Source organism: Takifugu rubripes, chromosome 6 (assembly GCF_901000725.2).
Source record: "Takifugu rubripes chromosome 6, fTakRub1.2, whole genome shotgun sequence".
Taxonomy (NCBI): domain Eukaryota; kingdom Metazoa; phylum Chordata; class Actinopteri; order Tetraodontiformes; family Tetraodontidae; genus Takifugu; species Takifugu rubripes.
Window position 1 is genome coordinate 7,592,790 of NC_042290.1, and position 15,770 is coordinate 7,608,559.

The 15,770-nt window shown below is 45.7% G+C and overlaps 1 protein-coding gene across 2 annotated transcripts in view; it reads left to right on the forward strand.

Moving 5' to 3' along the window:
* Positions 1 to 3,528: 3,528 nt before the first annotated feature.
* Positions 3,529 to 15,770, forward strand: part of LOC101069020 (netrin receptor UNC5D-like) — a 94,312-nt gene continuing 82,070 nt past the window's right edge. The window contains exon 1 of one of the 2 annotated variants that reach the window (XM_029837868.1): positions 3,529 to 3,854. In XM_029837868.1, coding sequence (XP_029693728.1) covers positions 3,770 to 3,854 — 85 coding nt within the window. In that variant the 5' untranslated portion in view covers positions 3,529 to 3,769. The remainder of the gene's footprint in view (positions 3,855 to 15,770) is intronic. The other variant, XM_029837867.1, reaches the window with a different exon arrangement.

Here is a 15,770-nt window from a genome sequence, read left to right on the forward strand (position 1 = left end):
TCTCAAAACATGTGGCTACCCAGACTGGGCCTTCACCAAAACCTCAAGAAAGCAAGACCTCAGCAAAGGAGAGGAGGAGAGAAACAAACGCCGCAGCGTTTCCATCCCCTACCTGTCTGGAGTCTCGGAGAAGTTTAGGAGGATCCTCCAGAAACACGACATACCGGTTCATTTCAAACCCAGCAACACTCTCAGACAGAGGTTAGTACACCCAAAGGACAAGACACCAAGACCCAAACAAAGTAATGTTGTTTATGCTGTACAGTGCCAGGAGAAATGCAAGGAACTGTACATTGGGGAAACCAAACAACCTCTACACAGAAGAATGGCACAACACAGACGTGCCACCTCTTCGGGTCAGGATTCAGCAGTCCACTTACACTTAAAGGAGAGTGGGCACTCCTTCGAGGACAGCCAAGTACAGATACTGGCCAGAGAAGACCGCTGGTTCGAAAGGGGGGTCAAGGAAGCTATCCATGTTAAATTGGAGAAACCATCCTTAAACAGAGGTGGTGGCCTGAGACACTTCCTGTCACCCACATACAATGCAGTCCTCCACTCCTTCCAACAGCAAAACAAACATTCACACCATTCCAAGAGACCCAGTGACTCATCACCATGTGACCCAGCAGACAAAGGGGAGACATCTCAACAGAAACTAGGTGAACGACCCGACCAACGACCCTGCTAACGACTCTCAGGTGACCCAGATCATTAGCATACAAATGGTCCACAGGGGCTATATATTTTCAAGCTCTCTCCCCAGCGATTTCAGAACTGATGAAGCCTTCTGGATAGAAGGCGAAACGTCTTCAAGAGAAGAAACCCAGTCCAGTTGACAGAGAAAACTACCTTGGAGACATTTTTAGATGTTTGGACTGTACCAACGCTCATCTGTTAGGAGCTGTTTTGGTCCAGGGAAGAAAGATAAAACCCGCTGATGGAACAGTCCCACAGAAATCTGATTTTACTGCCGAGCGTTGAGTGTAATGGAATTCCCCCGAGCCTTTTACTTTAAAAACAGAATATAAAAAGAGTAAAGTTCCTTCGGATTTCTCCTAGAACACAGCAAAACACGTGGATTGCTCTCACTGCTGTTACAAATATTCCCAGTTGTCCTATTTGAGGCAACAATGACAACAACATTTTTTGGGTTTTGTTTTGTTGTTTAAAAAATAGATAAATGGACAGGCGCCCGCTGCGTCGTTCACGGTCTGCAAGGTGGGTCAGCCGCCTCGAGGCCACCCCAAAAACACACTGCTGCATTTACGGCTCCCTTCAGAAGTATTATCTGGTAGTTAACCTTGTCTGACAGCATGACCCCGGGCAAGAACGCCAGGAAATGGACCGCTCCCTTTGGTCAATGGGCTAATTATGTCCGCAGAGGTCACACTTCAATTATTTAAGTGAAAAAAACCAAAATAGCAGCAGGTTCTAAACACGATCAGATGTCCCAACGTTGACTCAGTGGACAGAATCCTCATGACTGTCAAGTGAATGATGCATTTCTGCAATTTAATCTTCATCCACCATTACGTTCGTCATAGAAATCAGAGACTTTATAGCACATTGACCTGATGGAGTGAGGATCTGGGATTAAATATTAAAAGTTATGTGTTTATGATGAATCCATTAACTGTAGCAATCGTGCACAGAGAGACTATTTGGGGTCTACACGTGTGAGAATGATGAAGAGGACAGGTCGGTTCTGTTTGACGTATTCTTGTCAGAAGCGAGACAGATCCAGCCGAGAAAGCATTAGCAGTAGCATTAGCCACATTCTGGTTGGAGAGCAGCTGAAAATCAACCAAAACTATCCAGGAATCTGACTTTAGCCAGACGTGCAGAACCTGTGTCTCCAAAGGATGTCGCTGATTTTAATTAAGATTAAAGCATGTTTTAAGTAAATCTTACAAAATGGAATTGATATTGTAATCACCTTGGCTCAGCCCTCGATTTAAATGGACTATTTTCCATATTCAGCAACTTTTATGAAGTTAAAGATGCAGCTGCATAAGAAGGTGAAACCCAGCGAGCTGGGAAAGTGTTAGACATTAATACAGCAACAATAATTAGCACATTATAAACCAGAGCTGAGAGGCCAGTTCATCTGTGCTTTTATTGGTTGATTTAGCTGATGAGGTGCTTTTGCTTAAGTGTCTGCACCGGATGGCTGTTTCACCCCTGGATCTGTTCAAAATGAAACAGAGAACTGGTTATTTCCTTCCCTCTACACGAAAAATCCCATTTTTGACATTTTAAAAAGTCTATATGGTGAATTTATGTGACAAGAAATCCTACATTGGGAATAATCTTTACCTTGCTCCTGCGGTCGGCTGATGGCCGTCTCCAAAGGTCAGGCCGATCAATGCGAGGAGACGACACCTTAATATGCTGCAACCGGGGAGAGTTGCACTGTTCCAAAAGTACAAACTTCCTAAAGCATCAACTCCAGCCATTAGTTTCTTCTTCTTTAAATGTGAGTCGGCAAGAATTTGTGTCAAATAACTCATTTTAAGCTGCCCCAAGAGGAAGAAAAGAATTTTCAGACTGGAAAATTTGCAGAGATAAAATATGAATTATGATTCTTGTTGTTGTGAAGAGGCGAGAGCAGATAAACTCCGCTAGTTTCAGTGGAAGATGAGCGCAGCGGCTGTGATTGAAAGGCAAAAGTCGAGGTTACAAAGCAAACACGATGAAAATAAGGGGGCGACAACAGAACAACAGCAGTGGGGGAAAAAGGGAAAAATGGAAAGAGGTCCAGATGAATAATTTTCAGACAGGGGCGAGAGCTGGTCCCCTCTATCAGGACTGAAACAGCGATGTTTACAGCTGTCAGGAGGCTGAGATGAAACAGCCAGATAATGACGCGTGGAAGAAAGAGTGGCAGCATCAGTGGAGGCAGTTCTCACGCGCGTTCATCTTTTCCTGCATCGGAACTTAGAACACAGTGTCCCTGTTTTTTTTACGTGATACTCCAACGTTTGCCTTTGGGATAATGACAACAACACAAATGTTCCCTGTCTTGATCATCCTCAAATTGCACACATCCATCACAATTCCGTCTAAAAGTACAACGAGTGAGCTTTGGAGCCGCCTAGTGGGGTACATTTAAATTGAAAAATCGATCTAAGTCCTTTCAGTTTCACTCTCATCGTTGGCGGATTCATTATTGATTACATTTTAAGTAAGTCTGTAATAAGCCGCAGTTGTTATACATTAAACTAAATATTCAGTTTACAAATACTGAAGTTTTTAGACCTGGGTTTACTCGTGACGCACCGTTGAATGTGTATTTTAGTCCTGAATTTCCTTTGAATGAGATTCGACGAACAAAGCCAAGTGGAAAATGTGTTAAAAAGAAAATTTGGACATTCGTAATTAGCGAACAGCCGAGGACAGGCTGGCGCGTGGCGCAAGAGCCTAATTGATAATTGATTGCGCGCTCTGGAGGCGCGCGCGCGCTTTGACGGTATCTCAACAGGTCTCTCTCTCTCTCTCTCCCTCTCTCTCGCGCGCTCTCTCTCTCCCTCTCTCGTGCGCTCACGGATCTGCGCCACTCTCCTCGTGCTCCCTGCTCAGCGCCTTTCGGGGAGGTGACGCGCCTCCGCTCTCCTCTCCGCCGCTCTCCCCTCCTCTCCTGGCGGACACTACCCACCGCAGCAGCCGGACAGGAAGCCGCTCCTGAGGTGCCTCCAGGGGGGCCGATGTTCGAGAGCCGCGGCCGCTCCCCCCAGACCAGCCGGGGAGGCAACGCAGCAGCGCAGTGATGGGACAGTTTTCGGGGGGATGCTGCGCGAGTTTTGGCGTCCTTTTGCTTCTCGCTTCGCAAGTCCCGACTCCGTTTGCAAGAGGTACGCACGGCGCACACGCACTGACACGCACGGCGCACACGCACCCTCCTTTGGCTCTGAAAAGTGGTTGTTTGCGATGCGTTTTCGGGCCAAGTTTGACTGTTAAAAACCAGCTTTTATTTGAATTGTGTCCAGTTAAATTGAATGCGAGGTAAGTTTCCTTTAATGGATCAACTTTGGTTACTTCCTCTTCATCATGCGGTGGGTTTAATCAAATGTTTATCGATTTTGTTTCACATAGAAGAAGTTAAGTCTGTCTATCAGGGATGTGGGCAACACTGGTTGCTTGGAAGGCTTTGGATGCTTTATTTTTAATTCCTGGGATGCACACTGAGTGGCAATGCAAGCTAATTCACCTAAAACAGGCTCCGCCGAAGCCAAACAACAGTTGTTTTTAAGAAAAGCCTCAAAAGAGTGTTTCCATTTTGTTGTGTGACCGGGTCATATTGAAATCTTTGCTCTTTGCTCCGGTTCAGCCATCCTGACCTATTGACATCCATTTAGCTCACATGCTAGTGTTACAGAGGCGCATTTGCAAGTCAATTAGTCAAGTAGCCCCGAGGTTTTCATTCCCGCATTCATTTTTTTCCCTCTTTTTTTCTTTTTGAAATTAACTTCATCTTGGATATTTGCATAGCATAAATATTAGATCGAGCCTTTTGTATCTTCGGGGGTAACTTTCCAACGGGATTCAGCTATTTGTCATTACTTTAGCATTACCATGAAAGCATTCCAGAGCAACCTTTCAATACTGCATGCGGTGTGCATTATATTTATATGACCAACGTTTCCTCTGAGGTTAGAGCTCCACGTGGAGCGTTGCATGAAAGCGGCTGCCTGCGGTGTGTTTTTGCATGCATGAAAGTGAAATGTGCCTGCGAATGCAGTATGAGCTGAACAGGTTTGGGTTGTTATACAACTTGCAGGATTTAGTGCGGTCTGCCTCTGCGACAGCTGTCAGCCAAAGCGGCCAAATAAATATTTATGTGCCTCAATAACATCAGTGTCAACAGTCAAATCCTTAATGCAGCGCTGGAATCAGATGGAATTTTAAAGGCAGGCTGCACATGCACAAAAAAATTGGACTGAATAATGGAAATCTTGAGCGTCGTTCACCCCCTTCCCCCCCCAAAAAAAATAAAAAATATGGACCCCAGCAGTCACGGTGGCCTGCATCAGTCGGTGTCCATGTGTCACTTCCTGTTTACCTGTCCAGAACGTGGTTGTAGGTGGAGTTCCTGCCCGTGGTTTTTGGGTTATTCCCTCTGATTTTACTGCTCCGTGCAGGAACAGCCGACTGTGTTTCCACCACCAGGCGTTTACGAGCCCTCACAGTAGAAGAGCAAACCATATAATCTCCATTTCCTTCTATTTCATATATTTTTTTATTGCTTTTTTCCCGGCTGCTGTCAGACGGCTTCCTCACTTGACTTGCTGACGAATTGAGTACATCTCAGTGTTTACCATAAATCATGATGAAATGGGTTATTGCTACTTTTAGGACCTTTTTTAGGAGTTTATGACATTCCATAGCACAGAACTTACGTCAAGTTGTTTATTGGCGCTCATATCTGTATGAGCGAGCATTTTTAAACATAAAAGTGCTGATTCGTTGTGGAGAATATGGGTTCTTTGGTTGGTGACAGAACACCTGCAGTCTTTCTTTGAAATACATCCAAATGTGAACCAATAGTTGGGTCCTAATTGTCCACTTAAGGCGGAATTGGGGTTAAATCAATAAATGTACTTGACGTTGACACCAACACAGCACATTAGTAAAGCCATCTGGTCGGCCTGGACCAAACCTGCTCATTATTCACATGCAAAGTAGGGATGGAAAATGTAAAATTAGCTTATTAGAAAAAAGCCTGGCTGAGCTTTTGATGATTATACAGCAGGTCAGAAAGGACAAACGCAGCGTTGACCTTCCTGCTTCTGAATTATCATCCACAATGTCAAGGAAGAACAGCGCAGACAACAACCGCAGCCGCGCGGCGACAAGGTGACGCCGCTCTTCGCCAGTTTGCTTGAACTGAAGAGGTGAGGTTTAATCAGATTTGACGGGCCCTGAGCGACTGGGAGCTGCAGCCTGGACCTCCTGCTGGCAGCGACATGCATCTGTGGCACAACACGCTACAAGGACTCAAACGACAGGGGTTTAAAAAGCGAAAAAAAAGCTCTCCGCCATGTTTTATTTATCCCATAAAAATGACTGCCAGCCTCTTTCTCAAGCTGCAGCTTTGATTCAACATTTCACACAAGATGAATCCCCTCCCAACGGCGGGCCGTCCACATTTGTTTTCCGTTCTTTGGGAGGACGCGCCGTGGTCACTTCGCCCGGATTCGCTCCTGAATTATTCAAAGGGGACCCATTTTTCCCACCAGCGCGCCGACCTCCTCTGACATCAGCTCCTCTCTGCCGCCACAGACGGGAAGTGGGGACATTAGCCTAAAAATAGTTTTTAAAAAAAGGAGCTGGAGTTGAACCTGTTAATTGCGGCGATGAAGCGGGATAAGAGGCTGCGCGGGACCCGCCGGCAGCGCTGAGCGAGGCGCTAGCGTTCCATCGTCTGTGGGATATCGAGAATCTGCTCAGCAGATAAGCATTTTCGCACGATGCTCTCAGGAGACGGACGATTGATTATCTGCTGCAATAGCCAAACAATGCTTTCATTATACGGCTTCCACGCCAACTTCAGAGGGGTTTTCTGGAATCTTCAATCCGAACGTCCACATTTTGTTTTTTGGACGTTTCTGATTGGCTCCCCTGGGCATCTGGACGCTGTCACATTGGCTGATAGCCAGATTTATTCAGCTGCTTAAACATGAGGCCCAGTTAATTATTGAACTTTTGCTTCAGTTTCTGGGCGAGAACGTTGGTATGCGGACGGCGTCCTGCCCGCCTCCATTCAAGCGGCTCTCCAACGCCATTAAGTCCAAAGCGAGACGGTGGGGATAAAAATGTACGCAGTAGATGCTTTTTAATGAAAACACACCCGATTCATTAGCTCGGCTCTGAAACAGAAGCAGGTCCAGGCCCAATAGAAGCAACGGTCGTGTCATTTGTCAAAAGTCATTCTCCGGGTTGCGGGAACGATGGGGTGTGTCACGGCGCCAATTCATCGGGCTGCCGCGGCTTCGCCTCTCTGCCCCGTCTCAACAGCCTTGAAGAGTCCTGTTCGCTAAGAGGCGCCACTGCTCACGTGGGTTCTAATAACGATGAAAGGGAAGCCTTGGGAATAACGGCTCATTCACAACGCTCCGTTTGATGCCTCACTGACCAGCTCAAGGGCGGCGCCACAAAGGCCGCATTCCAGCACCAGGCTGAAGGGAAACCGTGTTATGCCTGCGCCGCCGACGCTAACGCACGCTTGTTTCCTGAATAACACGCTGACAAATTCTACTTCCGCTCTAATTTTCTGGGATATTTTTGAGGCGCAGAATCCAACAAACAGACTGATCACGGGGTCGCGGCCCAGATCCCCGAAGCGCGTCGCGTCGTCGGCAACTGCGGCGGCGGTTTGTCACTAACGGCGAGCACCTGTCACTGCACTCCCTGATGGATTCATTTCAAGCATAATCAAAGACGAATGCATATTTAATGAATTCAGCGTTAAAGTAGGACAAACTAGTGTTTGTTCACGAGCGCCGTGCGCTGCATGCTGATGGGAACGTCGTCCTTCATCCGCTCTTTGACAAGTGAGAAAATAGATCCAAAACATCCCATAAGTAAACGCATTTAGACATTTTTGCTTCATGATCGATTAGTTCATCGGATCTCAGCATTAACGCTGATCTGAGGTGTACCGGTACCATATAACCAAGGAAGAAAAGGTAGATTTTTCCATTCGAGTTGACGCCCCACCTAGCATGATGTGATGTCGCCGCACCGCTGTGGTCGTTACCATGACGCTGATGCACAAAGGTGAAGAATTTAACGCTTTCAGAGGCAGTGATGCATTTTTAACACTTTTTTTTAAAACGAAAATCTAACATGTAGCTTATTTGCTTTTTACACTGTTGCCTAAATTTTAGCTTAATTGTTGCGCTGTACAAAAAAAGAGCCAAATATCTTTTTTTGTCGGCGGCGTTTTGGTCGTCCATCACGCGGGCTGTTCTGTAGCCGTCATGGCCTCATCATTCTTCTGCGGTTATGGATCGGTTTCATATCTACCGCCGCTCAGGTGCAGGTGCGGCGCGTCGGAGGCGTGTGCTGTCGATACCCTTATTGCAGCGTTCAGTTTTCTCCTTGAGGTCCGATCAGATCGACATCAGAGAACCTGCAAAGTTTGAGATGAGCAAACAAAATATGGACCCCCCCACCCCCCCATCCGAGCCATTGCTCTAATCCTGCGTGTTGACAGTAGTTAATGACTTGAACGTTTGAATTTAAATGTTTATCCATAAGCATGAGCGCGTGTGTTCCGTTGCTCTCCCGGCGCCGGTGCAAGGTTATGCGTGCGTGACTTTGATGAGGTTCCCCTTCAGTCAAGGACTCCCCTTTGTCATTAAGACAGATAACATCTACGCCACGCGTCGATGTGGCTACATTCATTTAAAGGCTACTTTTGTTTCACCTCACAGCCGACAACACGATCAATAAATAGCTCTGCCTCTTTCTACTTCATTTCATCTTAGGTGATTTAGACCAAGCGGAGCGCGGAGCCGGAGACAAGGGCGCATCTATAAAGCCCGCGTGTCCATTATTCAGGCCTCCGAAGAAGAAACGCTGGCGTTATTTTACATTTTAATGATTGTCATCTCTTTGCACCACATAGTCATAAACACTGATGCCGTGGTTTTTTATTCCCCCTCAGCAGATGACTGTTTGTTTCTGAGCTTTACAGCTCCACGCTCATCCAGGACCTATTAGAACACGCGTTAGGTGGCGGCGGGTTATTGGTGCTTTTTGTGGTTTACTTTGAATCGGCACAACGGCAGCTTGCTGTTGTCACTCCGCTCATTCCATTTCCATATTTAAACCTTTTTGCTCATTTGAAATGTGCAATTATCACCTTTCTAATGCTCTCCGGTGATCCACGTCCACACTGTATGCTCTTTTTTCCCTTTATTTCAACCAGCTCCTATGAATTAGACTTTTAATAGTTTGCAGCCAGCGTCGTAGCCGCCGACAGGCTGTTCTCTCCGAGCTGCGGTTATCGTCCGTTCGGTAAACCTGCGGTGATGAATAGGTTTTCCCGGCAGCGCGGCGGCGTTGTCAAAACTCACGCTGCTGATTTAAAATATTATGCATTAGCCTGAGATATGTAGAGCATTTCTGCCGCGTGACTATTGCAATTGTCAACCTGTCATGGTCTCCGACCAGAGCGTACACATGTAATGACAAGAGCCCCATTCAAAGCACCGAGATGTAGAAGCATCTGAAATTGAAATGTCAGTCTGAAACGAGCACGCCTTGAATTAGAATGTGGAAATGGAGAGCGGAGGCTACCGAGAGGCGGCGCCTTCTGTTGGCGCTCAATCACGCGATTGCTTTCAAGTTTACAGGAAGTTAAGTTGGGGAGTCAGTAGGTTTTCCTCTACCGGAGAGTCAAAATAAGACTGCTCCGTCCTCTGGGTGTTATCTCCTGATCGGCTAATGTGCAGTTATCCTCTCTGCATGTGGGGGCATTTTATAGCTTTTATCCAAAACAAGTCCGATAAAATAAGAGGCTCAAACCCAATTACCCAGTAGGCAGGCCGGAGTCATCTCCCATTTGTTCCAGCCATTTTCTCCACTGTCTGCTCCTCTTTATCTTGCCTTGTATGGTTTACTCGGCCGATGGCGATCTGTAGGTGAAGAGGAATTGGGTAATAAAAAAAAAACCAACAAGAAACTGCAGAGATAGAGCGAGGTAATCGATGCTGAGCGGCGCGAACGCAGAGATTCTCTCGGCTCGCTCAGTGGAGTCATGCGATCGTGAAGTTGGGGTGCGCCGAGGTTCTGAGGGGACCAATTAAGGAGCAGGGGCCTGAACTGCTGCCTCTCCAAATAGCCTAGAGGCAAGAGTGGTCCTCATCCATAGTCCGTCATTAACGGTGGCCTCCTCTCCTCCAATAAATGATAGCACAGCTCGAGCTTTGGCCTCGCGCTCCAGAGCTACATCTGTTTCTACGTGGCTCTTCTCCATCAGGCTTTACAAGGCGAACACTGAGCAGTAGCCAGTTGTTGTCACCACCGACCTTGTGTGTGTTTTGTCTCGCTGACTGTAGAAGCTATTGATAATAGCCTGGGGGGGCAGCATTGTTGCAGGGCGACACACCGCCTGCGAGCTACTGCCAGGCTGCCGGAGCCTGAAGTTGTGTCTTTGTCGGGCTTTTTTTTTTTTTTTTTTATGAACCTCATCCATTCATAATGGAAACGCTTTTCATCTGTTCCCAGATAAGACGTAACTTCCTCTGCAACAGCGAGGCTGAAGAAAGAGGCAGCAACAGACTGAAATATTCGCAGCCCAGAGTCACCGGAGTCACTTCCAGTCCACCGAACCAAACCAGTTCTTTTTTTTCCCATTGCCTTTTCCAAAACATCCCATTAGCTCGACCCCGGAATTCCGACTGCATTGCTGTTTTGTTAACTCGCAGGAGAAGCTGTCAGTTCCCTCGCGCCTACCGAGATCCCGACAGCTACCACTTCGGAAATCCCGCGTATTTGTGAAAGGAGATTGGCAGAAACGTGCATTTTTTAGAAGGTTTTCTTGTTCACAGTCTTAAGGAAGTGCAGAATGAGAATATAAATGAGACTTTAGACTGGTGGAGAGGATTTACTGAGCCTGTCAGGTGCTCTCTTCTAACCTTGAGGAGGCTCAAGCTTTTTCAGAGAGCCGAGTTGTCTTAAGAAGACATTATGTGTTAGCCATCTTCAATCGTCATCCTTATTAGGCTGAATGCTAGCGTAATTGTTCCTCACGTTGTCCCATGTTCTCTCTTGCATTGTAGCACTGGACTTGCAAGAAATGGAGAATATTAAGAGTTTGTAGCATGATGTTAAATCTAGAGTCAGGGAGAATTAAATGGAAACGCGTGTGCTTTTGGCTGTGAGCAATAAAAACATAAACCAAGCTAGCAGCAATGTCTGAACAAGTCGAGTGACGTCTAATCTTGGATTATTGTGATTTTTTTTTTTTTTTTTTTATTAAAAGCATGAGTTTAAGACTAAAATGCAGTATATCCGTCAAAGTGTGGCCAGTGCGGTGCATTCAAAGGATAGGAAAAAAAGAGAAAATTAAGTTTTTGTTTGCTGATGGAAAAAATGACTTTTGGTTGAGAGCAGCAGTTGAGAGAAGAGAAATGAATGAATAATATCAGGAAATGGGGAATTTTACCTTAACAATGGTTCATTTCCCTTCCTCTGTGAAGGTCATTTGGATTAAATGACTGAAATTGTTGCTTTGTCTCTCTTAAATAAAGAGAAAATATGTAGCTTCATCCCCAGAAAACCCAGCAAAAGATTGTGACCATTCATTTGCTTAAAGTCCAGCATTCTTCTTCCTCATCCCTCCTTAAATCCAATTTTAAAATGGCAGCACAGAAGATGGAGCCGATTCCAGCGATGCCACTTCCTGATGTGCGTTGGTGTCAGTATAATTATATCGGTGGCAGATATTCACTGAAACAAACTCATTTGCTCCCGGAGCTGCCGCAGATGAGCTCCAGGACAGCTGACAGCTGTGTATGTGGAACACAGACCTGTTGCCGCCCTTCAGACCTCGCCGAGAGCGAGAGCCGCAGCCCGGCGAGCCTTTCTCGACCCGCCCATCCCGCTTTGAAGCGCAGCCGATCAATGTTTTTCCTGAACCGACGGCGTCTTCCCTCATTCTGCCTCCTTAACTGGGCGCAGCCCCGCCGCTCATTATGCATTAGTTCATCTTCGTGCGCCTCCTTTGCTTCAGTTTTGATGGTTTTTTGAGTCTATTTTAAGATGCAATGCGATTTGTAGCGTTTCCATCTTTGACTGGATGACCATCACAGGTCAAGTTAAATATGACTTCTTCACGACTGTTTCTGCACTTTCAAGTGATTTCTTTTTGGGATCAGAGCACAACTGCTCATTTATTTAAGACGGCATCCATATCCGCTCCATCTGTTTCCTTTGGCCCTCACAGCTTTGAGGAAGACTCTCAGATGAGGATTTACTTCCTCTTTTATTTATGTTGATGACCTGCTTCTGAAATTCAGCAGCCTGTGTCGGATGGTCTCCAGCAGCACCCACCTCACTATACTTTTGTAGTAAAGTGGAGCTTGACAGAGCTGATACAGGGGTTCCATTTAGTAAAGCAGGGTGGGATGTACAGTTTAATCCTCGATGACTTGAGTCTCTGTGAGACTCTAAGATTCTTTTCAAAATTCTCCCCGATTAGGAGCTCAGACTTTTGGAGGTTCTATATTAAATGTTGAAGTCACATCAGTCCTACACATACTGACCTTTTCAGGAGGCAAAGACCTGGCACCCTCACATAATCTTATTTTTATGGGCAGTCTGTCCAATTATTCAAAGATGGCTTAGGAAAATATTAAAAGGGTTACAAGTGGATAGTCTCTCTCTCACTCACTCTCACACACACACACACACACACAATGATCTATATGCAGGAAGACCACTGTTGTTTCTGAGTATTGCCAAAAATATAAAGTTCCATTGTTGGTGGCGCCGGTTAGCTGAGCATTAGCGTCTTGTGATGAGGACTGAGTAGGTGGAGCCTGATGCTCCACCGAACGTGTCCATGTCTCCACCACAGTCCTCCACATTCAGACAGAAATGGGGGTTCAGTACCAGGGTCCGATAAAGAGTAGCAGCCACTTTAATTAAAACTCGTTTAGCTGTCCAACATTTTACATTCTAAATGAAGTCCAGCAGCACAACCTTCAAAATAGCAAAGTGAAATGAAAGTCACCGCAGCGCGACAGTTTCACGGTTTTCTTATTCGCGGTATTTTACTGGCCACTGGAGACCACATGCTGTTTAATGAAAAGTTTCTTGAATCATATTTAGGATTGGTGCTTAATTGCCTCTGAAACCCCGGTGAACCCCTCCAGAGTTAAATGCAGCTATAAAACTGGGAACAGAACTGCAGAAGAGTGATTAGCACTCTAATTGACAACATAAGTGACTGCACTTCCCTTTTTGACCTGTTGAAGTGCGTCGTTATAAATAAACCGAGTCTCCTTTTTCTGCAGAAGCTAATATTCTTTTCATATAATATATACATTTATTGTAATAATGCACAAACTTGGAGGATTCCAGTGAAGGCAGCTGCAGACAAAGAGACACAATAAACAGGTTTGTATGAATAAGTGGCCCCGTTTGCCATCTTCCATTGGTCCCAAGTCCTAACACCTTTGCTGGAAAAGGGTCAAGCACTGAGGTTGTGCAGCTCAAGCACCACTTAAAATCACAAAGGAACTCTTGATATGAAGAGGACAGAAGATCAGCCCACCAGCCCACTTCAGGCTAAAGAGGCAACCATTAATCTAAGGTGTCATCCGTCCGCTTCACGGCGGGTTTATTTTATGCTGTGACACAGGTTAGAAGTTGATGTGTAGCGTGTGTGCGTTAACCTTTGGGTGCACACCAAGAATAAACATTTCAATAAAGCCTTTTTGATGGCTGGCAGACGAGACGCCGCTACCTGGACATGCAGACAGTGGTGTGGAAAGGTCACTTGTCCCAAACATATTGGTAATTGGGCCCTAAAATACCACCTGCCATGTTTCCTCCACTTAAGATCTTCTGGACTCTGAACTTATACACACGTCCGATGATGTTTTGTATTAAATGGAAATAGCAATTTTTTTCACGATGAGCCAAACAATGGTGTCGGTGCAGCTAAGATGTGAGTGTGAGGTCTAAATTATAGCACTGTCCTCCTCTTAGCCCCCTTTTGCTCTTGCATTGAATCTAATTATAGACGCTGCGCAGCTTTATTCAAATATAGAAATAAATCGAATGTTGCTCCATCTTCTGTGCAGCTGTCTACAGTTGCTCCATGTATGTGAACCCTCTTGGATGAGTTGGATTTCTGCAAAATTAGTTCTGATCATCATCAAAGTCACAACAGAAAAACAGTCTGCATAAATTAATACTGTAAAAAAAACGAGAAAAAAGATCTGTTTGCATGATTTTATTGAACACATGTAGATTTTAGATGTGTGGGGAAAACGTACGTGAACCCCAATGTTAACGACTCAGCCGACCTGGAGTCCAGTCAGTGTGAGGACATCGGAGCTGCTGGCTGAAAACACATCAGATTCCATCAGAGTTGTTCTCAAGAAGCAGTGCCTGATTTGAACCATGCCTCCCACAAAAGAGCCCTCAGAAGACCTGCGATCAATTCTTGACTTGCATGAAGGTGGAAAGGATTACGAAAGTATCTCTGAAAGCCCTGATGCACGTTCGATGAGGCGACGGAGAATCTTCGCGTGTCCAGTGAAAAACTCGGAACCCTGGAGGGTAAAAAGGCACCAGCATCAACACCCCATCCCAACATTCCTGCTTTCCCCCCTCAGGCCTTGGATGGATTGTTATCATCAACGGAAATATTAATTCCCAACTTTATCAAGACCATTTGTTGGCCAGCTGAAGCTCAGTGGCTGGACGATGCAACAGGACGGAGGCCCAAAGCGTAGAAGAGGCACCACAACAGAAGAAGTCCTGACCTTGGCCCGCTTCAGATGCTGTGGCTTGACCTCAAAATAGCAATTCACAGCAGATATCCCAAGAATATTGGTGAAATGAAACGGCCTCATCCAGAGAAATAGTGTGAACTTCCTCCTGGCTGGTGCAGGTCGGATCTGCAGCTATGGGAAATGTTTGGTGAGGTTATTGCTGCCAACGGAGGGTCAACCAGTTGTTAAATCCAAAGGTTCACACACTTTGACCACCCTGCTCTTGAGTTTTTACATGTTCTGTTCAACAAAAATATAATTTTTTGCATTTTTAGTTTAGTTTTTGAGGAAGGTCAGAAACCCTTTTCAGAGCCATTTATGCAGAAATCCAACCCAAAAGGGTTCACATGCTTCTTTCTCACGACTGTATATTGACATTTATTGTTGATTTCTCAACTTTTTGATTAGAGTTTTATTTTGTTGCGGTAAATAGACTCATCACACGAGGCGTTATGTGCCTCCAACATCCTTTTCATGCAAAGTTTGCTAAATCTGTGTCTTGGACAATGTTAGCTTACTGTTGCTTCACGTCGGTGGGGGAGTTCATTTACACCGTGGTCGACTGGTTGTTTTGGGGGTTTTCTGAACTTTAACTGGCCCCGACTGGTGTGTTGCTTAGCTTAGTCGCCCATGTTGATCTAATCTTGGCTGACAAAGGGCATTGTGGGATTTTAATTGTATTCAAATCTTAATTACATCTCTTCAGCCCTGACAATGATGGATATATCAGATCACCATCATATCAAACATCTACCCGACTTCTCAAAGACCAAAGCTGGGGCTAAAATTTGTCTCAGGATTTTAGGTATCTGCAGAAAAATCTCCCCGCGAACAGATTAATTTGGGTTTTTATGAATCGATTTTGGCTCTTTCAAGTCAAGATTGTAGTCGTTCGACACCTTTTTGATGGTTCTTGGCTGTGCGGAGGTGGGAAGTAGCTGTTGTGTCAGAAATGGCAGCACCGCTGGGACTTGTCAGGCTCTGATCTGCATTGAGGCCATACATTGATTTGATATGTTCCTCTGCCCTTGCAACAACCACACACAAGTCTGCTTCACGCTGCTGGTTGATGGTGGAGAAGACCAGCTGCCCTCAGCTCGGCGCTCCTCTCGGTACCTTCTAGCTTTAGTGAGAATGAGTAAGGGCTCTCCCCTCCAGGCATGTGACTCTCAGCCCTCCGCACCTCTCGGCTTGCTCTGCCTTGCCTCCCGCTCGAGATGTTTCTTTTTTTAAAAACAACGTTGTCAAAGATCA